This window comes from Capsaspora owczarzaki (assembly GCF_000151315.2).
Source record: "Capsaspora owczarzaki ATCC 30864 unplaced genomic scaffold supercont2.7, whole genome shotgun sequence".
NCBI classification, from domain to species: Eukaryota; class Filasterea; order Ministeriida; family Capsasporidae; genus Capsaspora; species Capsaspora owczarzaki.
The window spans coordinates 293,691-314,508 of record NW_011887298.1 but is presented as its reverse complement, the minus strand read 5'-3'; the positions used below and the strand labels follow the sequence as shown (position 1 = coordinate 314,508).

Sequence of the window (20,818 nt, the reverse complement as noted above, 5' to 3'; positions counted from 1 at the left end):
ATTTTTGTTGCTTTTTACTACAACGAACTCACTAACATGAACGTTCAGCCAACATCGAACGCTGGCGTTCAACCATCGCGCGATCCACTTCCGCAAAACCCAGCGGAAGATGAAGATGAAGATGAAGACGACGACGACGACGATGAAGAAGACGATGACGACGAGGAAGAAGAAGAGGAAGAAGACGAGGGAGACGAAGTGCAGTCAGCTGCTTTGACTGCGACGACGAACGCCGCTGCCCCTTCCACTGCTGCTGCTGCTACTGCCGCTGCCGGGGCTGCTGCTGATGAAGACGACGATGAAGACGACGACGAAGACGACGAAGAGGAAGATGAAGAAGAAGAGGAAGAGGTAACCGATTGGATTGAAATTTCCATTGGATTTTGTATTGGAAAATTTGCGCGATCTCAACATCAACAACTGCACTTTTGTACCGCGTTGGACAGCCAAAACTCAAGTATCAGCGTCTGGGCATGTCCGTCCTCAAAGTGCTCGAGAACGACGCAGCGAGTTGCCTCGCCGTGCACGAAAAGTTCCTTGCGCTGGGCACGCACTGGGGCGCCATTCACATTTTGGACTTTTACGGCAACGAGATTAGCCGGTTTGCCCCTCACACGGAGGCCGTCAACGACATTTCCATCGATGCGCACGGCGAGTACTTTGCATCGTGCTCGACCGATGGCAAGGTAAATAATGGGGTTGGTGAGAATTGTTGTGATTGTCGGATGAAACACTCATTTCACGCCTTGCACCTCGCCCCCTCGTTGCTTTCCTAACAACCTCAACAGGTTGTCATCAATGGGTTGCTGAGCTCGGAACACAACATGAGCATGAACCAGCAGCGACCGGTCAAGGCAGTCGCCATCGATCCAGAGTTTGCACGCCGCAAAAAGAAGGAAGTGGTTGCTGGTGGTCTTGCCGGTCAACTAGTCCTCTGCGAGAAGGTGCGGTCAGCGAGGCGGGGGTGGGGGATGCTTTTGTTGTTGCGTTTGATAATCACAGGACATGCCTGCATTTTTTTTTTCTGGCGGCTAACCCTCCCCTTTGCTTTGATTGAAACAATTCAGTCTTGGTTTTCCAACAAGAACACTGTGATTCATGCTGGCGAAGGCCCCATTTTTACCATCAAATGGCGAGGCCCCTATATTGCATGGGCAAACGAAGTGGTAAGCAACTTGACTTTTTTTTTTCTTTTTTTTTTTTTGGATGAGTGTTCTCAGCTTCTCCTTCTGTGTTTCCTCCCCCCCCCCTCTCCACTTGAACAGAGTGTCAAGGTGTACGACTGCAGCTCCAATCAACGAATCACCTACATTGAAAAGCCCAAGTCGGCCACGCGTGGCGATCTCTACCGCTGCAATCTGTGCTGGAAAAATGACACTACGCTGCTGATTGGCTGGGCTGACAGCGTTCGCGTTGGTGTTGTCAAGGTACGTTCTACATATTTGTTTCCTTGTTCGAGTGGCTGCTTGCTTACTCCCTGCCACTCCGTCATTTTTTTTTTATTTCGGACGCAGGAAAAGGCACGCTCGGCAAAGGACATCCAGGCAGGCCTCCCATCTCGATTCGTGGAGATTGTTGCCATGTTCACGACCGATTACTTTATTGCCGGTATTGCGCCGTACAACAACGACATTGCCCTGCTGGCGTACACGGTTGAAGAATCGGCGGACGGCAAAAAGAGCGTCCCGCAGCGCCCCGAGCTGCAAATTGTGTCCTACACGAACGAAGAAATCTCCACCGACTCACTCTCCATCAATGGATTCCAGAACTACCTGTGTGGGCATTACAGGCTCGAGCATCTGTCCTCTGAAATGCTCTTTTACATTGTCTGCCCGAAGGACATTGTCGTTGCCCGCCCGCGCGACATTGAGGACCACATTGCCTGGTTGTTTGAAAAGAAGCGCTATCCCGAGGCACTGGAGGCCGCCGAAAGCGCCCTCAAGTCGGCCGAGTCGACCTCGTCTGCCTCCTCCACGGAGGTCGAAAACCGCAAGAAGGTCCGCCTCGATATTGGCCAGCAGTTCCTCAAGCACTTGCTTGACATCAACCAGTACGCGCAGGCAGGCGCACTCTGCCCTCGCGTGCTCGGCGACAACGGCACCCTTTGGGAGAGCTGGATTTACCTGTTTGGCAAGGACAAGCAACTCGAAGCCATCAGCCCCTACATTCCCACCTCCAACCCGGTGCTGTCACCGACCGTGTATGAGATGGTGCTCAACTACTACCTCCTGCGCGATCTCGAGGCCTTCCAGAAGACGATTGCACAGTGGCCTTCGACGCTGTACAAGGTGGACAACATTATCAATGTCGTTCTGGAGCGTCTCAAGCGTGACCCGAATTCGCCCGAGCTGATGGACACGCTTGCTGAGCTGTACAAGAAAGACGGCCAGTACCAGAAGGCGCTCTTCATCTACCTGCGCCTGCGTCGTGGCGACGCCTTCCCCTTGATTGAGCGCCACAACTTGTTCAGCTTTGTCGTGGACAAGATTGTGCTGTTGATGGAGTTTGATGCTCCCCAGGCCGTTGTCATGCTCGTCAAGAATTCCGACAAGATTGAGGTGACCAAAGTTGTCAGCCAACTGCGTGACACCCCGTTCTTCCTGCACCAGTATCTCGATGCACTCTTCTCCAAAGATCCCAAGCTTGGCGCCGAGTTCCACGAGCTGCAAGTCGGCCTCTACGCCGAGTACGACTACAAGAAGCTGCTCCCCTTCCTTCGGACATCCAGCTTTTACCCTCTCGAGAAGGCCCTGTCCACTTGCCGGGAGCGTGATCTCGTGCCGGAGCAAGTCTTCCTTCTCGGTCGCATTGGCAACAACAAGCAAGCCCTCACTCTCATCATCGAAAAGCTCGGCGATGTCCAACAAGCTATCGAGTTTGCCAAAGAGCAGAACGACGAAGAGTTGTGGGAGGACTTGATTACCTATTCGATGAACAAGCCAGGTACGTACTTGTTTGTTCTTTTTGTTAGGTGTTGGTTGATGACGGGCGCACGTTGGTTTATTTATTTATTTTTGTTTTTTTATTTATTTTTGTTCGGATTGCTCGTCGTGTGACAGTTTTCATCAAGGGCTTGCTCAACAATATTGGAACCCATGTCGATCCGATTCGCCTGATCAAGCGCATTCCTTTGGGCCTGCCCGTCACTGGATTGCGTGATGCTCTGGTCAAGATTTTGCAAGACTACAACCTTCAGGTGTGCTTTGGTGGACGGCAGCATCCGTTGAGCAGCACCCCTTTGCACTCACTTTCACTGAAATTTGCACGAGTTAGATCTCTTTGCGCGAGGGATGCAAGAAAATCCTTGTCAGCGATTGCGTCGTGCTTGGTAGCCGCTTGAACAAGGCCCAGCGCCGTGCCCTGCCTGTGGATGATTCGTCCACGTGCAGCATCTGTGGCAGCTATGTGATTAACAATCGTACGTATATGTATCAATTTTTTCGCCTTGAATTTTGCGAATTTTGTGTGCGCTGTCCATTCGTTGGTTTATTCTCACTCACTTGACTGCATTTTCCAACAACACCAGTGTCCGCGATGGGCGAAAAGGATCTCGTCATTGCCTTCTTCTGCCGACACGTCTACCACGAGCACTGCTTGAAGCGACCGCGTGTGGCTGAGGCTCAGGCGAAGGGCAAGAGCGCGCCGTCCAAGCCTGCTCACGAAGAGAATGACATGTGCTGTCCGCTTTGCCGAAACGCCGCTCAGTCCAACAATCGCCGAAAACCTGGGCACAATCGGATCGATCTGAAGTAAAAGAAATTCACCTGCAACAAACCCATTGTGTGTGTGTTTTTTTTGGTCTGGTTGGTTTTTGCGCTGATGCTCGTTGATTCTTGTACAAATGTATTTTTCTTTTGTTGTCTACTACTGCGTTTCTAGCACAATTCCGACATCATGATGGTGGTGCAGCAGAGGTTTTTGATGATGTGGGTTTGCTTCGAGGCGACGCAGGAGACGTTGATGGCTTGGAGACGGTGGCTGTGGCAGCACTGGCGCCTGCCTCCTGCTTCACAAACTCGGCCGTCGCAGCATGCAGGAACGACGAGCTTTTGCGCATCAGACGAGCAGGACTGACGATAGCGGTGCTATTGTCAAGACCGAGCAAGTTCCGGACGTTGCCAAGCTGGTGCAGGTTGGTTGTACGGTGGACGGACGGATGTGACTGGACGGAGAGCTGCGCCGCCATGTCGACGAGCGAGCGGAAGGACATTGGCTCATAGATGGCCAGCTGGGACAGCACCTTGCGATCAATCTGGCAGTTCATGAGGACCAGGCCATGCATGAAGCGCGAGTACGACAGGCCATATTCCCGTACTGCGGCGCCTATACGCGCGACCCAATTCTACTCCGCGTGGCCACAAAGGCAGTCAAGACCAAAGCAAATGGACAAGTGTGAGTGGTTGGCGCCAGGACGAGAGCAATCCATGATGAGAGAGAGAGAGAAAGAGAGAGTAAAGCATGCGGTCTGAAGCAGTCCTCCACGCCGAGGTTCAACGCGCCACCCCAGCGCTTCATGATGTGAATGAGCAACCAAGAATGAAGGGTGCGCCGGTGGACCGAGGCGGAAGAGGGGGCAAAGTGCAGCAGAAACAAATCCAAAAACGAAAAAAAAAAAAATGAAAGAAAAACCATGCTCGTATAATAGAGCGGTTTTTAACAAAACAATATTCCTACGGCCCACTAAACAATCCGAAAGCGACAAAGCAAGGAAAACATAGGCGGCCCCGAAAAAAATAAAACAAACCTGACGCATGGTCCGTTTCTTGAGCTTCCTGCCCTTGTATGCGTGCTGGAGACCCTTGTGCACGCGCTGGATGGCAATCGAGTAGCAGTTCTTGGCGCGACCATAGAAGCCTCGCGCCAGGTTCAGGATGGTCCGACGCCGCGCGCTTCGTCCGTACGAAGTGATGCGAACCATACTTTGGCTGGAAGAGCGATTGAAAAAGCAGACTGGTTTTTTTTTTTTTTTTTTTTTTTTGATTTTGGATTCTGATTTTCAATGTTTCGGCCATAGATTCAAGGAACAATCAATCAAATCAAGCAGGCTACCAGATTCCCCACCTTCAAAAACAGCACTTTGGGACACAGCAGCAAGGTAAGCATTAAATCAGCTGTTTTGAAGATTGAAAATGACAAGTTACACAAACACAAGCACAAAAAAAGAATTATTACTCAAACACAATCAAGAAAGGAATATCAAGTGAGAAAGGAAAGAAAATCAAAAAGGACGCATAAGGAGATCAGGAGGGCCCAAGCCGAAAAGCCAAAAACAAAACAAAACAGACAACCAGAACCAAACAAAACGAAGGACCAAGTCCAAGTCCAACAGCAGAAGGCGCTGTTTTTTTAAAGGAATGGTGTCATCACGTTGTGGTGAGAGCCGCGAATGAAAACAGTTGGCCGCCCGTGGGAAGCGAGCTCCTCGAGCCACTGCAAGTATTCACTGACGGTCGTTTCGGGGAAGGGCAAGGGCAGGGTGGTGAAGACCATGGTGGAGTCTCGGGCAATCGCCTCCATGTGCGGAGCATAGGACAGGAAGTAGTGCGCCACCTCCGTTTCGGGTGTGAAATGGGTATGCGTGGACGCCGGCTTGGGGGCGGAGAAGGACGAGCCCATGGCCATCAGGTTGCTCGAGCTGTTTGCAGCGCTGCTTGCAGTACTGCTGGAAGGCGATGGCAAGATGCCGCGACGCAGAACGTCGGCCTGCGCGTTTATCCGGAACGCGCGAAGGATGCGCATGAGTTCGGCGCGCGTGTTGCCAGCGTTCTCGCCCTCGGGAATCCAGACGCGCAGCTTGATGTCGTGCCACTGGAAGTTGCGCATGAGCAGGTAGGGCAGCAAAAGGTTGAGACCGCCTTCGTCGGCCAGCCAGAAGACGTCCACGTTGCCGTTGAAGCGCTTGGTGGCGTCAAAGTCGGACATGATGCGAGAGCTGCCACGAATGACCATGGTGCCCATTTCGAGACGCATGCTGTCCTTGACAATCTCAAACCAGTCGGCCAGGAGCAAGGGGGAGATTTGACGCCACTCTTCGAGGAACTCGACCACGTTAATGTTGGTGCGGACCTTGCCGAGACCAGAGTTTTGCATGAGCGAGAGCATACCCTCGCGTGCGGTGGACGCAAGAATGTTGTTGTGGAAGGCCTTGGAGCGGTTGGTCACGGTGGACGAGGTGGGAAGCTGGCGCACCTCATGGAGCTTGGCGGCGGTGAAGGTGCCGGGAACGACGGTGCCTTGAACAATGACACCGCGGGCCTTGTAAAAGGAGGCGGCCATCTTGAGCATGCTGCTGGGATCCTGGCAGAGGTTGGCAAGAACGAGGAAGGACGGGCGGTAGTTCTTGATGTGAAGACGGGTGGTGGACTCGAGCGACCAGAGCGAGCGCATGGTCGAAACGTAGGCAAAGGACTCGTGGGCATCACCAAGGTTGAGGGACGACTTGCGGAACTCGGCGTACTTGTAAATGAGGAAGGCAAACACCGAGACACCAATGGCGGCGTACCAGTTGGTCAGGAACATGAAGAGAACGCAGCCAAAGACACCCGACAGCGCGTGCCACTTGTTGTACAGCTTGAACTGGGGGCGCCAGCCGGGCGAGCGACCAATCGAAGCAACAAAGCAGGCATAGTTGATGATGCCGTAAATGGCAGTGTACATGACGGTGACGGCGGGGGCGATGAGGTTGAGCTGACCGCCAGAGGCAACAATGACGGCCGACGCAACAAGAATGGAGAGAATGTAGCCGCGCTGAGGATCGCCAGACTTGGTCAGGGCGGCAAAGAACTCGAGCTTGGGGAAGAGGCCGTCCTTGAGGGTGGCAGCAAAGACACGCGGTGCCGAGATGAGCAGACCGAGCGCAGTGGAAAGCGTGGCCGAGAAAATACCAGCGTACACGAGCGGCGGCCAGAAGGCAACGTCGACCATGAACGAGCGCGTCTTAAAGTCCTTGAGGGCGACAGCCGTGCCGGTGGCAGCGTTGAGCAAGAGAATCATAATGTAGACAATGCCAGTGAAAACAATGGCCGAGAGCGTGCCCATAGAAATGTTACGGCCGGGATCCTTGAGCTCACCAGAGAGCGCAACGCCACCGAGAATACCCGTGACGGAGGGGAAGAAGACACCAATGACGACGAAAAAGTCAACGTCGTCCGACCAGTTGGGGACCAGGTTGCCGTTCAGCGTTTCGGACGAGTAGCCAGTGTAGCCCTCGAAAAAGTTGTAGGGACGGTAGCAGGTGCCGATGAGGAAGGCGGTAAAGCCACCCATGATGCACATGAAGAGGGCAAAATTAATGTTGTTGACCCAGCCGACACCGCCGAGAGCAACGGCGAAAATGAGGCCGTTGGCAGCAAGCGCAACGAGGACAGTGTCCCACTCGCGAGCGCCCGTGATGGGAGGCGAGTACAGCTTGACGACTTCTTCAGCAAAACCGACCGTGTTGAGCGCAATGGCAATCATCATGGCAAAGGAAATCAGGATGCCGATGGTGGTACCAAACTCGATACCGACAGAGCGTGAGACTATATAATATGGACCACCACCGAGCACCTTGCCGTTTGTGCAGAGCGCAGTGATGGAGAACGTGGTGGTGACGGTAATGTAGCAGGACATGAAAATGATGGCGACCGAGAGGAAAAAGCCGGCGTTGGCGACCATCCAGCCCATGCGCAAGAACATCATGACACCAAAGATGGAGACGACGACACGGATGAAGACACCGTCGATGGTGCCGTACTTGCGGTTCTTGTCGTCGTCCTCGTCGCTGATGGCGGGCGGCGGGGCGGTGAGCGAGGCCATGTTCTGGGCAATCAAGAGTCGGGTGGTCTTGGCAAACGTTTCCGACGAGTTGTTGACATCGTCCTGGTTGGCATCGAGCAGGCTGACCTCGGTGGCGTCGGCCAGCACAGCCGCCGCGGCTTGCGAAGCGGCAGCGCGGTTGGTCTCAAAGTCGAGGAAGGCAGGCAGCTCAACACGGCCGTGCGACGATGCAGTGTACGCAGCCATCTTGGGCGCGGCCTCCGTCCAGTCAGGAGCCATCGCAGGCACGGCGGGCTTTGTGGCCAGCGACGAGAGCTCAATGCCCTGATCGGACGTGTCAATGGACGATCCGTCGTCGTTGATGTGCAACAGCGGTTCCGACATGTTTGTTGTTGTCGTGATCAAGTGCTAAATCCAAAAAGGAGGAGGGTGTTTTTTTTTTAGGCAAAAGAGGACGAATCTGAGAAACTGCCAAAAAGTCAAAACGGAACCCAACAACAGGAAGTGAGACAACAATAAAAATCGAGACTGGCATTTTTCCAAGCAAAGTTGTTGCATCCATCGCGAGCATGAATCACAGACGTAGAAGCAAAGAGGACGACGACGAAGCAGAGAAAGAAGAAGAAGAAGGGGGAAAAAAAAAAAAGAATCACAAAAAAAAAAAAAAAAAAAGAACTGGAAAAACCAGTTTGGTGTTTTTTTTTTTGTTTTTTTTTGAATTGTTCAAACAAACTCGATTTGGGGGGTTTCGACTGTGCCCTGCGAGCGATGCAGCGGGAGACGAGGCTGGAATTGCATGACAAAAAGGCAGCACAGAACGATGGAGGCTGGAATCCAGTCTCAGACGTCCCTTCACTTTGCCACAATGCAACAATAAAAAATCAAAATTCGAGTTCCACGAGCTTTTTTTTTTTTTTTTTTTTTTTTTGTGCAAAACGATCCGTTGTCTTCAGAGGCATCAGAGAGAGGGGAGCGCGGCCGCAGCGTGACGGGCGTTGGGATCGGACCCACTGAAGGCCCACTGAAGGCCCACGGAAGGGCGGCGGAAGGGCGACGGAGCAAGGGAAGAGGCAAAAACAGAGAGAAAATAAAGAGCAAAAGAAAAAGGCGCAAAACCGGTTTTGCTTCAGTTCCATCCACGAGGGTTGGCAAAAAAAAGCGCAATGGAAAAAAAAGCAGAGAGCAAAGCGAGAAGACGAAGAACAGGAAGCGACAGATCAAGCCGCGAAAACGGGGGGTTGGTGGTGGTTGTGGTGGTGGTGGAAGCGCGCGATGGGTCGGTGAAGCGCGCGATGCAGTGGATTGGGAAGCCAAAGTTGCATGGGAATCAAGGACGTACAAAAACCTAAAAAAAAAAAAACAAATAATAATAATAAAAAAAATAAAAGAAAAAAAAAAAGAAGAAAAAAAAGAAAAAAAAAAAAAGACTGTTCTGTTTGAGTTTTGCCATTGTTTGCAATGTCTGAGCGGTCTCACGCTGGGCTATCGTACGGTCGGATGTTGCGCAATGATGATTGAGTTGCATGAACAAAGGGGGTGGGCTGGGGTGGGGAAAACAACAACGAAGGGTCCGCGATCCAGCCGTCGTCGAGCAATCTCAGAGGCAATCCATCTCGACTGTCGCTTGCTCCTTTCCACGCTGCAACTGAACAGTGATTCCAACTGCATGCTACTTGACCATCGCTCTAGTTTTGTGTAAGGCTCAGTCCAGTTCCAGTGAGTTAGCATTGCGGCTTTTTTGTTTTTTGATACTGGTTGCTTCGATACCCCTCTCCCCCCCCATTTCGACACAAGCGCGCTCGCCTTGTTTGCAATCGCGACACTTCTCCAATGCCTGACGCTACTACACCCATCTTTGCATGCATGCAACGCAGCGACCCAGAGTGGCCTCTCGGACCCCGTGGAATGGCATGCTGCAAACTGGTTTTCGACCCAGGTCGCTTCACTCACTCACACTCACTCACTCACCCTCGTCGCTCTGAAGCAGAGGCCTCGACTTTGCTGTGGCGTTTGACTCTCGTTCATCATCTCGCCTTTTGACCTTGGGTTTCGACGGATAGGAGGAGGAGGAGGAGGGCACTACTGAACAATGCAATGTCGCTCACCGTCCTCCCTTCATCTCCAGCGCACTTTTGTTTGATCCATCGAACTCCGACTTGGCTGAGCAGGCAGAGCGAATTCCAAATCAAAAAAAGTCAGCCATGTCTGGGACGGTGAAAAAGTTCAAGCAGCAGTTCCGCAAGGCCATCAACGCCGGCACGCTGGACGCGGCAACGTCCGTGCGCTCGAGTCGCTCCAAGCCAACCGAGTCGGAGTTGGGCAAGAAGCTCAACACGGATGCCTTCAAGTTTGCCACGGTGCGTAAAACCCACCAACCAAGGCGGGGGGGGGGGAACCAGATGTTCAACACCCAACCACATTCAACTCACCTTCCTCTGCAAAACAACAGACTGCTTGGCACGGACTGCCTGGACCGGCAACCTGTGCTGCGTTCGATACTGTGCAGCGACTGCTTGCTATTGGCACCAACGAGGGCGTTGTGAAAGTGTATGGTGCGTCGGACGTCGAGACCACACTCGTCATGCAGGACAACCACCCCGTGTCGCACTTGGCCTTCTGCATCAACGACGGCGCGTTGCTCACGGTATCGGGACACCATCACATTGATCTTTGGAACACGCGTCTGCCACAGCCAACGGTCGTCCGCTCGGCCAGGTTCAAGGAGGAGATTACGCACATTTACCTGCCCACCAAATCGACGTGGCTCTATGTCGGCACGCGCCTTGGAAACGTGCATCTTCTGACGATTGAAAGCTTTTCCGTGTCGCCCTACCTCATCAACTGGTCGATTCTCATCCCCGCGGGCATTGCCGAGACTCGCATGCTCGAGGCCAATCCCGGCCCCGTCACCGGCATCGAAGAGTGCCCGGCAGACTACCGCAAGCTCCTCATCACGCACGCCTTGGGACACTGCGTCTTGTGGGACTGCAAGGCACGGAAGGTCATTCGGCGTTACGGCTCCAACAACAGCAGCGAAGCAGGAGGCTCTGCCCAAGGCGGCTCGGTCTTTGCCATGCCTGGCATCCGTAATGCCGCTTGGTCGCACGACGGCAAGCATTTTGCTCTTGCCCACGACGACGGCACAGTCTCCACTTGGAATGCCAGCGGAGAAGCGCGACCCGATCTCATCATGCGTGGAACGCAAATACTCTCTGGCGCTGGAGCATCCACTTCCCCAGCTCCGGAAGACGCATCCCGCAACTCGAATGAGCCAGTCACCAGCGTGGTATGGGCTGCTGCCGACGAGCAGCGCTCCTTTCTCATCTACGCGGGAGGCACCTCCAAAACGGACGGTCTCCACACTGTTTACATTTCGCAGGCAAAAACGCAGAAAATGTTTTGCTTTGAGAGCAAGGTCATTTCTCTGCAGGTGGTCGCTCAATCGCCCTGGCCGAATGCCATCCACAATCCTCTCGCGCTCATTGTCGTGACCGAGACGGGCGTTGCGGTGGTGGACCTCGTTACTCCCGGCTATCCATTCTTCCCGATGCCCTATCCGTTCGAGTTGCAACGCTCGCCAGTGTCCTGTGTCCAGCAATGCACTGGCATCTCGAACGCCTTTTTGCAAGCGCTCAAGAATGCCGGTGCCAAGCAAAACACGCACTTGGGCAAGTCAGACCGCGAGTTTCCCATCTCGGGCGGCATGTCTGGCATCAACAAGGAGCAGCTCTCGTTGGATCTCTTAATCACGGGCCACGAGAACGGAGCCATTAACTTTTGGGACGTGTCAGCCATCTCCATCATGCTCTTGTACTCGGTGGACATCAAGCCTTACTTTGCCGACACGCTTGGCCTGACTACCGAAGATACCGTTGTGACACACGTATCGTTGTGTGCCAAAAGCCGCACGCTGGCTGTCGCGGTCGGATGCGGCACGGCCATGCTCTTCTCTTTCAGTCTGATTGCACAAAAGGTCCAGCTCAACACCATTGTCGTCAAGCGACAAATGACCAAGACCCCGGAAGCCAAAGCCAAGAAGAGCGACAAGGCTGCGGCCGCGGCTGCTGCTGCTGCCGCCGCCGCTGCAGCCAGCGCGGCATCCGAAGGCTCGTTTGCTTCCGACTCGTCGTCCGAGGAGCGCAAAGCGCGTGTGGCACAGCTTCGCATGACTGCTGGCAAAAAGAAGGGCCGGCGCGCCTTGTTTGCAAGCGAGCAACAGCAAAAAGAATGGGACGACAACATGGCCAAGTTGCAGGCGATGGGATTCCAAGACAGCTGGTGCGAGGAAGAACTCGAGCCTGGCACTCTGGCGGAAGCGGCTGTCGCGTTGATGGAGCGTGCCACCGCCGCGCGCATGGAGTACGCCGCCTACGAGGCCAAGCGCCTTGCCAAAAAGAAGTCCCCAACCGACTCGAAAAAGACGTCCAAGAAAATCGAAAAGCTCATGGAGATGGGATTTACCGAGAGTACCAGCATGGAGATGCTTGCCAAGAGCGTCACCATCGAAGATTGCATCTCCCGTCTCTTCCACCGCGCGAACGACATTCGATTCGAGATTGAGCGCGCAGCTGGTCGGAATCCGAGTGCGAAACTCAACAGCATTGCACCACCGTCGCCGCTTCCTACAGCTGCAGCTGGCCCTGTGCTTGACACGGAGCTTCACCTCGCCAACACCAACTACGCCGAAGCCGCCACACTCACCTCCGAGTCGGTCAAGGCGCTCGTCGGGTTTCAGCTGATTGCACATTACACTGTTGTCGAAAAGGATAGCGGCCGTCACATCCGCAACATTAACTGCATTGCCTTCAACTCGGCCTGGCAGCTGTGCGTGTCTTGCGATAAAGAGTGATTTTTGTGTGTGTGTGTGTGGTTGGTGGAAAATGCGTTGTTGTTCCACAGACTCACGCCCAAAGCGTGTGTTGCCAACTCTGGTTGGCTGCTTGCAGGTTTTGTATTGCGGACGAATTTGGTCTGACTGTGCTCTCTACCAAGACTTGGTTGCCTGTATTCACGCTGGCGAACGTTGATCTCCCAGGTATGCTTTACCGCACGACAAACTGAACATTTGAAAAAAGAAAGAACCATGACCACTAACTGTGTTTTGTGTGTTTGGCTTTGCTGCAGTCAACCCGGAAGCTCCCTCGGATGCCACGCGTACTAAGAATGAGATTACCTGCTTGAAGTTGTCCGATACATTTGTATCGACCAAAGGTGACGCGCAATTGCGATTGGAGGTTTTCAACGTTGAATTGGTCGAATTTGGAAACTGACATTGCTTTTATTCGTTGTTTTGCTCGTTTTGGCGATATCATCAGAGCCTGGCCAGCAACCCGCTTTGCTCGTCGGCACTCTTTACGGATCCATCTACACTTTCATGATTCGCATTACTGGAAAGCAGACCTTGTTCAAGGCAGGCCTGGTCGTCAACTTTATGTCACCTTCCCGCGTGCTGTCTATCAACATTCTCGATCCGAACGGTACTGTCGTGGATGCCCCTTACATTGAGTGGGTGGACCTCAGTGCTTTTGAGCACGCTGTCGTGGCCGAGATGGTGGACGAACAGACCAGTCGACCGTCCTCATCGGGTGCCCTCGAGGACGATGAGGATCATGAATTCCACTTCCTCGTTGTTTCAGACACCAAGCACGCGCGCGTTCTTGCTCTTCCTGATCAAAAGCGCCTGTACAAGTTGCCGCAAGACCAAACAATCATGAACGCCGAGATTGTTTCTGTTGGCAGTGCGTCATCCCTTCTTCTTCTTCACCTTGAACGTGGGGCTGAGTTGTACTGCTGGTTCTCACTCGTTTTATTTTTTTGTTTTCTTGTGTTTTGCTTCCTGTCACATAGGCGATGTCGCTTTTGCGCTGCTGACCGAAAACGGCGAAATTCGCGTCTTGTCGCTGCTGGATCTCCGCCTCATGCTCTCCAACTCGGTTTTGGACTCGACTCTGGGCCGGTAGGTCGTTTGGGCGGAAATGTTTGCGCTATTCTCGTGAACTTACCATTTTGTTGTCGTCTCGACAGCGCTGTGGTGGCTACCATCTCTCCGCTTGGCCGTGTTTCTCTCGTGTCTCCATCTGGAGTTCTCAAGCGATGTACCTTGCTTGACAATGCCCCTACGTAGGTTTTCTTCTTCTTTTGGCTGTGATTGATTGCAAGCTAATTGTCACTCTTTTTTTTTTTTCTTTCTTCCGGAACAGAACTGCGCTAAATGACGCCCAAAGTACGTTGTTTGCGCCATTCCGGCAAATGCCTGCAAAGCCTGCGAGTCTGTTTAAGGCGGCCAGCAAGAAGAGCACCACGGACCGAAACGCGCTCTTCAAAGCCTGACGCGAAGGTTGAGTTCGATGATTTTTCAGTGTCATGCAACCCACACCATTTTTTTTTTAGATTGAGTTTGTCAAAATAACATTGTGTACTCGAAAGAAAACTACAACTTTTGAACAAACCAAACCAGCAGTTTAAGCTTGTAATTTGAATCAAACAAAAGAAATCGCCAGGACGACTCAAACGACACAACGAAACACCTCAAGAAACACACACCCCGCCAGTATCACTAGCAAAGCACTGCAGCCAAGTGATGCCACACAGGACGCACGCTGATAGGATGAAATTAACACAAACCGATATTTAAGAATCAACCTGCTCATGAAAACTCGGGAATTCTGTTTTTGTTTTTTCTTCTCTCTTTTAACGGGTGGAGCGCGAGGGAGTACGACTTCGCTGGGGATAGCGACGCTCGGTTGTCGTGTCTTCATCGACAGCGGCGGCGGCGGCGGCAGCAGCAGCCGCGGAAGCAGGGCCGTCGGCGACGACGGGCGCGTCAATGTCCTCGTTGTCGTGCGAGTGCTTGGACAGCAGGGTCGAGTCCAAGCCAGCGGCGTGGGCAACATTGGCGCCAGCCAGCTTGGCCTTGTACTCGAGGAACTCGGCCTTTCGGCGGTCGACACCCTCATAGTTGGGCTCGCGAATGTTCCAGACAATGCCCAGAGCCTGCAGCACCCGGAGAACATAGTAGGTGATGTCAATCTCGTACCAGTAGATGCCCTGGCGACAGACCTTCATGTTGGCGTGGTGGTTGTTGTGCCAGCCCTCGCCGAGGGTGAAGACAGTGACCCACCAGTTGTTCTTGGCCGTGCAACCGGGCTGGTACTGGCAAATGAAGCGCTCGCGCCCCCAGATGTGGTTGGCCGAGTTGACAAGGAAGGTGCCGTGGGAGACAGCCCAGGTGGAGACGACAAAGGCCCAGATAAACACGTCGTAGCCGCCGAGCAAGTAGATGGCAGCGCCGTACAGCGTGGGAGGGATCAGGAAGCTCTCCGACACGGCCACAATCTCGGGGAACTTGACAAGGTCTGGGACAAGCTCCCAGTGGGTCTCGTAGTTGTCGGCGTCCTCAACCCAGAGCATGTGCGACTTCCAGAAGCCGAGGCGGGACGGCGAATGCGGGTCCTTCTCAGTGTCACACTGGCGGTGGTGCTGGCGGTGGTGAGCCGCCCACCAGCAAACGCCCTGCTGCACAGACGTCTCTGCCATAAACGCCAAGAAGAACTGGAATGCGCGCGAGGTCTGGAAGGTCATGTGTGAAAAGTAGCGGTGGTATCCTGGAACACCAAGCCACAAAAACAAACAACCAAAAAAAAACCGCAGATGTGAGCATTGAACTATTGCAAAACCAGAATGTCGAAGCCGAGCAGATTGAAAAAAAAAAAAAAAAGAGCTCAGAAAACAAAAGAAAACAAAAAAAAAAATCAAAAAAAAAAAAAAAAAAAAAAAGAGCAGCAGGCGTAGCAGATGCTCATCGACATTGAAAAGGCGATGTTGCGACGATCGCTGCTGGGCAGCTGACTCTGAAAACTCAACTGGCACAAAGCGATGCCAACACTACACCGCAGGATGGCGGTGGCGATGGACGCCGGGGAAGAGATGTCGCAGCGCGAGAAGATGATCCAAAAAAAAAAAAAAAAGCCCATGCATCAATGTTATGCACTGCGAAAGCAAGCTGGTGGTGATGGAAAGGGACGAGATCACAAGAACAGACCTGCAGTGACAAAGAACATGCGGAGGTAGTAGGACGCGACGGCGAGCGCGAGGAGCTCCCAGCGGAAGGGCACCGTGAAGGCAAAGAGCCAGCCAAAGGCGTAGAAGAGCTGGACGCCACGAGAAATGAGGAACTGCCCAGTCGACTTGGACTTGCCGGCAGCCAGCTTGGACGTTCCCAGGCCGACGATCGCCATTGTGGGTGCTACGAAATCGAAAGGGAGGGAGGGAAAGGGAAGAGGTGGTCGCGGTGTGTGGAAGGGGGTTGGAGTGATACTGAACGAGAAAGCAACAAAAACAAAAACAAAGACAAAGACAAAAAAGCAAAACTGCTTCAAACATGATTCGAGATTGCTCGATGTATTCTGCCGAAACTCAAATTCCAAGCAAACAAGGACAACAACAACAACAACAACAACAACAGCGAAAGACACAAAATGACACAAAACAACACATCAAAATAAAACAACTGGACTTTTTTTTTTGTTTTTTGCTTTTGTTTTTGTTTTTTTAAGCAGCGTTGCGCTCGGCCTCCTCCAGCTGAGCCAGAATGAGATCGCGATAGTCGTCAAAGTCACCGTCAAACTTGATGCAGTCGCGCTCGTCGCAGACCCACAGCTGGCACTCGGTCTCGGTGATGAGACGTGCATCGTGCGACACAACAACCACACCACCCTTGAACTGCTCAATGGCCTCGACCAGCGCATCGATCGACTCGATGTCGAGATGGTTGGTCGGTTCGTCAAAGAAGAGGATGTGCGGCTCTTGGAAGACGAGCGCGGCAAAGACGACACGCGCCTTTTGACCGCCAGACAAGTCACGAATCGGGATGGTGTGGGCATGGCTCACAAGACCAAAGCGACCCAGCTGCGCGCGGCATTGCTCGTTCACCTTGTTGAACGTGTTCATGAGGTACTCGGTGGGAGAAATGTCCATGGGCAGCACGTCGACAAAGTGCTGGTTGTAGCGGCCGATACGCAGCTTGCGGTTGCGACGGACCTCACCCTCGGTCGGGTTGAGCTCGCCAATAATCAGGTTGAGCAGGGTCGACTTGCCGACACCGTTCGGGCCCACGATGCACATGCGCGTGTCCATGGTGACACCCATGTTGACATCATCAAAGAGCTTGGGGCAGTTCGGGTAGTTGAAGCCAACGTCCACCACCTCAATGATCGGCGGGGGCAGCTGCGGCGGGTCGACAAAGTGGAAGTTGACAATGTAGTCGCGCGGCTTCTCAATCAGCTCGAGCTTGTTGCCAACGTCGTCGTCGTCAACGTTCTTGCCGGCGGGCTTCTTGCCGCCCTTGGCGACTTGCAATCGCCGGGCCTTCTCAAGCGCGTCCTTGGACGAGTGGCCAGCAGCCTTGAGCGCCTTGAGCTGCTTTTGCTGCTTCTCCCACTGCTTCTGCTGCTCGACAACCTTTTGGGCGTGCATCTTCTTAAAGTCAAAGTAGTTGCCACGGTAGTAGTGCAGTTTTCGGTCTTCCAAGTGGATGATATCGGTGCAGACCTGAGGACGGTGAAAACCAAACAAAGCAAAACAAAAAAAAAATTAAAAAAAAAGCAAATGGTTGTGCGTTGGTGCGATTGCAGATTCTCTCCGACAAAATCCACTTCTCCCATCAAAAGAAAAAAACTCGCGACTCACCGAATTCAAAAAGTCTTGATCGTGGGAAACGACAAGCAACATCTTCTTCCAGGTGGACAGGTAGTTGTCCAGCCAGATGACGGCGTTCAAATCGAGGTGATTGGTCGGCTCATCAAGCAACAGGAGCGTAGGCTCGATGAAGAGAGCGCGCGCCAAGGACACACGCATGCGCCAACCACCAGAGAACGAGTTGGTTGGTCGTCGTTGCATTTTGCGGTCAAAGCCGAGACCAGCCAAAATCCGTCGCGCACGAGATTCCGCGGAGGCAGCTCCAATGGCCTTCAGCTCGTCAGTGACTTGTTGCAGGCGTTTGGTGGCTTCCGTTGAGGATTTCTGTTGAGGACGAGAATATTAAAGAATGAGTTTTCCCCCTCGGCCAGGAACCGACCAAAAGTCCACCAAATAGAATGCCTCTGCTTACCACTTGCAACTCGGCCAGCAGGCGCTTTTCTTCTTCCAGCAGATTGATGCGGACAGTGTCGGCGCGCAAAACGGCTTCCACAACGGAGGTGCCGTCAGCCTCGATTTCTTGCTCCACATAAAGCACATCAATGTTCTTGGGAATGGCAAGCTCGCGGTTTGCAATGTGGCGCAGCAGGGTGGTTTTGCCGCGACCGTTGGGACCCAGCTAGCGCACGTTGACAAGCAAGCCAAACAAGAAAAAGAAAAAGGAACAAAAAAAAAACACAGAAAGAAATAAGAACCGGATGAGCGCAAGTGCGAGATGAGGGCCGCGTCTTCAAAAGCACACAAAGATGAACAAGGGGTTGTGAATCGCAAGCAGGGGTATTCTTACCAAACCGTATCGTCGACCAGGAACAATGGTAAGGTTGGCGTTGACAAACAAGTCCTTGCCACCAGCGGAAATGCTAAAGCCGTCAATCTTGACATCCGTCGCATTGTCGCTGACAGACTGCGAGTTGAGGTTGGCTTGCTGGACGGAGAACTGCGAAATGCCGGCAGGTCCGCGAGCGGCAGCAATCTTGGCCTCACGTTCACGCAACTTACGAGCCTTGCGCTCCTCGCGACCAGTGAGCTCTTCCTTCTCGTCATTCTCCTGCGCAAAGAGGTGTGTTTGCAAGTGAGTTACTGTCCCGAGACAACAAAACCAAAACAAACCAAATGCTCAACAATCACTTCCGAACAACCGCCCGTCGTACCTCGTCTTGCTGGGCATCTTCGTTGTACATGCCTCGAGAATATCCCTCATCATCATCATCGTCGTCGTCAGCGCGAGCCTTGCGTGGCTTTTTGCCCTTGGATGCGGACTTGGCAGCCTCGGTTTCCTGCGGCTTGTCGCCGTCCTCGTCCTCATCGTCGTCGCCATACGTCTCGGAGGCCTTGCTGGCCTTGCGCTCGGCCTCGTCGGCATCATCGTCGTCGTCCTCGTTGCGATCCTTGGTGGTCGAGCGACCCTTCTCCTTGTTGGCAAGAGCGCGCTCGCGTGCGCGCAGTTTTTTGGCGCTCTTGGCTTTGCGATCATTCGACTCCGCTTCAACGACCGGTTCTGGGGCAGCAGCCGCGGCCGCGGCCGCGGGGGCAGCCTCTTCCTCGACAGCCTGGGACTCTTCTTCTGCTGCAGCCGCCTCCCGGTTGCTTTGGCGAGTAAGCTTTCGCTGGGCTTTGAACCACGAGTAAACTTCTTCTTCCGACAAGCCCACCTTGGCAGCAATTGCGGCAAGTTGCTCATCGTCAGGACGGGAGTCCTCGTTGAATGCACGGTTGAGGCGGCGAAGTTGCTTCTCGTCCAGCTCGGACTTTGACTTTTTCTTCTTCTTGTCGCGTGCAGCTTCTTCCGCCACTACTTCGGCCGGTTCCTCTGCGGTAGCAGCAGCAGCAGTTGCTTCGCTCTCGCCATCCTCGTCGGCATCGTGCTTCTTCTTTTTCTTCTTCTTTTCCTTGACAGGGGCCTCTCCAGCATCATCGACGGGGAGCTCTGCATCTTCGGGCTGCTCTTCTTCTGGGTCTTGCTTGGACTTTTTGGACTTTTTCTTCTTTTCCTTGACAGTGTCCTCAGCAGCCGGCTCCTCCTCGACAGGCGCTTCATCAGCGGGTTGATCCTCCTCGGCCTCCTTGGCAGCAGCCTTCTTTTTCTTCTTCTTGTCCTTCTTTTCTTCTGCTGGCTCGGCCTCAGCCGCGGCATCTTGCTCTTCCTGTTCCGCTGCAGCCTTCTTGGACTGCTTCTTGGGCTTGGACTCGGTGACTGGCGGTTCTTCTTCGGGCGCGTCGTCGTTGTTCTCGACCAGCATGTCATCCATGTCGTTGTCTTGCTCGGCTGCGCGGCGATTCTTCTTGCTCGACTTGCCGCTGGCCTTTGACTTTTTAGAAACCACCGTGAAGGGGTTGGCGTCCTCCTCCTCCTCCTCGCCGCCATCGGCAGTGGACAGCGTAGCAGCCATCTTGGTTGCAAGTGCAGACACAGTGCTGTCGTCGGCATCGTCTCCACCGTCGTGCTTTGAGCCCTTTTTGGATGACTTCTTCTTGGACTTGGACTTGTCATCAGCAATGGATGCATCGGCCAGCGTGGACGCAAGCTGATCGACATCCTCGTCCGCCTTGGACGTGGCCTTTGCACTCGCTGCGGGCGCCTTCTCGTTCTCTTCGCGGAGCTGGTTCATCTCTGCCTCCCAATCGTCGTCGTCATCGCGACTCTTCTTGCCCTTCTTGCCGCCCTTGGCATTGTTGTTCTTGCCTCCAGCAGCAGCAGCATCCTTGCCCTTCTTGCCTTGAGCAGCAGCAGCAGCAGCCGCGGGCTGAGCTGTTTCGACCTGCTCCTGGTCATCGCCTGCCGCCTTCGCCGCACTGGCAGCAGCAGCACTGGCACTGGCACTTGCAGCAGCGACTGCCGCGGACTGGGCAGCCAGATCGACCTCGCCTTGGTCCTTGAGCTTGTTCATCTCGGCCTCCCAGTCGTCGTCGTCGTCATCGCCGCCGCGGTTCTTCTTGCCCTTCTTGCCGCCCTTGCCGCCCTTGGCCTTCTTGCCATCGTCCTCTGCAGCAGCAGCAGCAGCAGCACCCGTCGAAGTAGCCGCCGTAGAAGCAGAAGCGTCCTCGTCGTCGTCCTCGGCGCCATGTGCGCTCTTCTTCTTGCTGGCTGAGCTCTTCTTGCCGCCGCCGCCACTCGATGACGATGACGATGACGATGATGATGATGAAGAGGACTGCTTATCGTGGCTCTTCTTGTTGCCGCCCTTGCCCTTGTCGGTGGTCGCAGCAGCGGGCGCAGGGGCAGTCGGTTGCTCCTGCTCGTCCTCGTCGCTCTCGTCGCGTCGCTTTCGTCCCATCCTGTTCTTTTGCGTTCACGCTTCAAGCAGAAAAGTGTGCAATGGAAAAAAAAGTTTCAAAAAAAAATGAATAAATGGAAATGAGCTCA

The 20,818-nt window shown here is 53.7% G+C and overlaps 6 protein-coding genes across 6 annotated transcripts; 2 read left to right on the top strand and 4 right to left on the bottom strand.

The window, feature by feature from the left end:
* Nucleotide 1: 1 nt before the first annotated feature.
* On the top strand, nucleotides 2-3,862 carry CAOG_04604 (vacuolar protein sorting 41). Its single transcript, XM_004347301.2, has 9 exons — nucleotides 2-351; nucleotides 447-686; nucleotides 789-944; nucleotides 1,068-1,166; nucleotides 1,266-1,427; nucleotides 1,515-2,943; nucleotides 3,060-3,196; nucleotides 3,274-3,418; nucleotides 3,527-3,862. The coding sequence occupies exons 1-9, from the start codon at nucleotides 37-39 to the stop codon at nucleotides 3,751-3,753; spliced, it is 2,910 nt and encodes a 969-aa protein (XP_004347351.1). The 5' UTR covers nucleotides 2-36; the 3' UTR covers nucleotides 3,754-3,862.
* CAOG_04603 (hypothetical protein) lies at nucleotides 3,818-4,943 on the bottom strand. Its single transcript, XM_004347300.2, has 2 exons — nucleotides 4,745-4,943; nucleotides 3,818-4,342 (listed from the first exon to the last, which is right to left on the bottom strand). Exons 1-2 carry the CDS (start codon nucleotides 4,916-4,918, stop codon nucleotides 3,893-3,895), a joined length of 624 nt encoding a protein of 207 aa, XP_004347350.1. The 5' UTR covers nucleotides 4,919-4,943; the 3' UTR covers nucleotides 3,818-3,892.
* Nucleotides 4,944-5,313: 370 nt separating this feature from the next.
* Nucleotides 5,314-8,275, bottom strand: CAOG_04602 (hypothetical protein). Its single transcript, XM_004347299.2, has one exon. The coding sequence runs from the start codon at nucleotides 8,140-8,142 to the stop codon at nucleotides 5,347-5,349; it is 2,796 nt and encodes a 931-aa protein (XP_004347349.1). The 5' UTR covers nucleotides 8,143-8,275; the 3' UTR covers nucleotides 5,314-5,346.
* A 1,533-nt stretch (nucleotides 8,276-9,808) lies between these two features.
* CAOG_04601 (hypothetical protein) lies at nucleotides 9,809-14,181 on the top strand. Its single transcript, XM_004347298.2, has 8 exons — nucleotides 9,809-10,115; nucleotides 10,208-12,582; nucleotides 12,705-12,793; nucleotides 12,883-12,969; nucleotides 13,074-13,496; nucleotides 13,606-13,714; nucleotides 13,783-13,878; nucleotides 13,959-14,181. Exons 1-8 carry the CDS (start codon nucleotides 9,960-9,962, stop codon nucleotides 14,086-14,088), a joined length of 3,465 nt encoding a protein of 1,154 aa, XP_004347348.1. The 5' UTR covers nucleotides 9,809-9,959; the 3' UTR covers nucleotides 14,089-14,181.
* CAOG_04600 (fatty-acid desaturase) lies at nucleotides 14,172-16,125 on the bottom strand. Its single transcript, XM_004347297.2, has 2 exons — nucleotides 15,800-16,125; nucleotides 14,172-15,362 (listed from the first exon to the last, which is right to left on the bottom strand). Exons 1-2 carry the CDS (start codon nucleotides 15,993-15,995, stop codon nucleotides 14,449-14,451), a joined length of 1,110 nt encoding a protein of 369 aa, XP_004347347.2. The 5' UTR covers nucleotides 15,996-16,125; the 3' UTR covers nucleotides 14,172-14,448.
* Nucleotides 16,126-16,142: 17 nt separating this feature from the next.
* CAOG_04599 (ATP-binding cassette sub-family F member 1) lies at nucleotides 16,143-20,795 on the bottom strand. The gene is made up of 5 exons (XM_004347296.2): nucleotides 18,606-20,795; nucleotides 18,242-18,502; nucleotides 17,867-18,073; nucleotides 17,446-17,778; nucleotides 16,143-17,307 (listed from the first exon to the last, which is right to left on the bottom strand). The coding sequence occupies exons 1-5, from the start codon at nucleotides 20,727-20,729 to the stop codon at nucleotides 16,309-16,311; spliced, it is 3,924 nt and encodes a 1,307-aa protein (XP_004347346.1). The 5' UTR covers nucleotides 20,730-20,795; the 3' UTR covers nucleotides 16,143-16,308.
* Nucleotides 20,796-20,818: the final 23 nt, after the last annotated feature.

Coding starts and splice junctions, on each gene's coding strand:
- CAOG_04604 (XM_004347301.2), top strand. CDS start 37: ATGAACGTTCAGCCAACATCGAACGCTGGCGTTCAACCATCGCGCGAT. Junction 3,197..3,273: donor TGCAAGACTACAACCTTCAG/GTGTGCTTTGGT, acceptor TGCACGAGTTAG/ATCTCTTTGCGCGAGGGATG. Junction 3,419..3,526: donor CAGCTATGTGATTAACAATC/GTACGTATATGT, acceptor CAACAACACCAG/TGTCCGCGATGGGCGAAAAG.
- CAOG_04603 (XM_004347300.2), bottom strand. CDS start 4,918: ATGGTTCGCATCACTTCGTACGGACGAAGCGCGCGGCGTCGGACCATC. Junction 4,343..4,744: donor AGAAACGGACCATGCGTCAG/GTTTGTTTTATT, acceptor CACGCGGAGTAG/AATTGGGTCGCGCGTATAGG.
- CAOG_04602 (XM_004347299.2), bottom strand. CDS start 8,142: ATGTCGGAACCGCTGTTGCACATCAACGACGACGGATCGTCCATTGAC.
- CAOG_04601 (XM_004347298.2), top strand. CDS start 9,960: ATGTCTGGGACGGTGAAAAAGTTCAAGCAGCAGTTCCGCAAGGCCATC. Junction 12,794..12,882: donor GGCGAACGTTGATCTCCCAG/GTATGCTTTACC, acceptor GCTTTGCTGCAG/TCAACCCGGAAGCTCCCTCG. Junction 12,970..13,073: donor TACATTTGTATCGACCAAAG/GTGACGCGCAAT, acceptor CGATATCATCAG/AGCCTGGCCAGCAACCCGCT.
- CAOG_04600 (XM_004347297.2), bottom strand. CDS start 15,995: ATGGCGATCGTCGGCCTGGGAACGTCCAAGCTGGCTGCCGGCAAGTCC. Junction 15,363..15,799: donor CATGTTCTTTGTCACTGCAG/GTCTGTTCTTGT, acceptor TTGGTGTTCCAG/GATACCACCGCTACTTTTCA.
- CAOG_04599 (XM_004347296.2), bottom strand. CDS start 20,729: ATGGGACGAAAGCGACGCGACGAGAGCGACGAGGACGAGCAGGAGCAA. Junction 18,503..18,605: donor AAGATGCCCAGCAAGACGAG/GTACGACGGGCG, acceptor CTCTTTGCGCAG/GAGAATGACGAGAAGGAAGA. Junction 17,308..17,445: donor ATCAAGACTTTTTGAATTCG/GTGAGTCGCGAG, acceptor CACCGTCCTCAG/GTCTGCACCGATATCATCCA.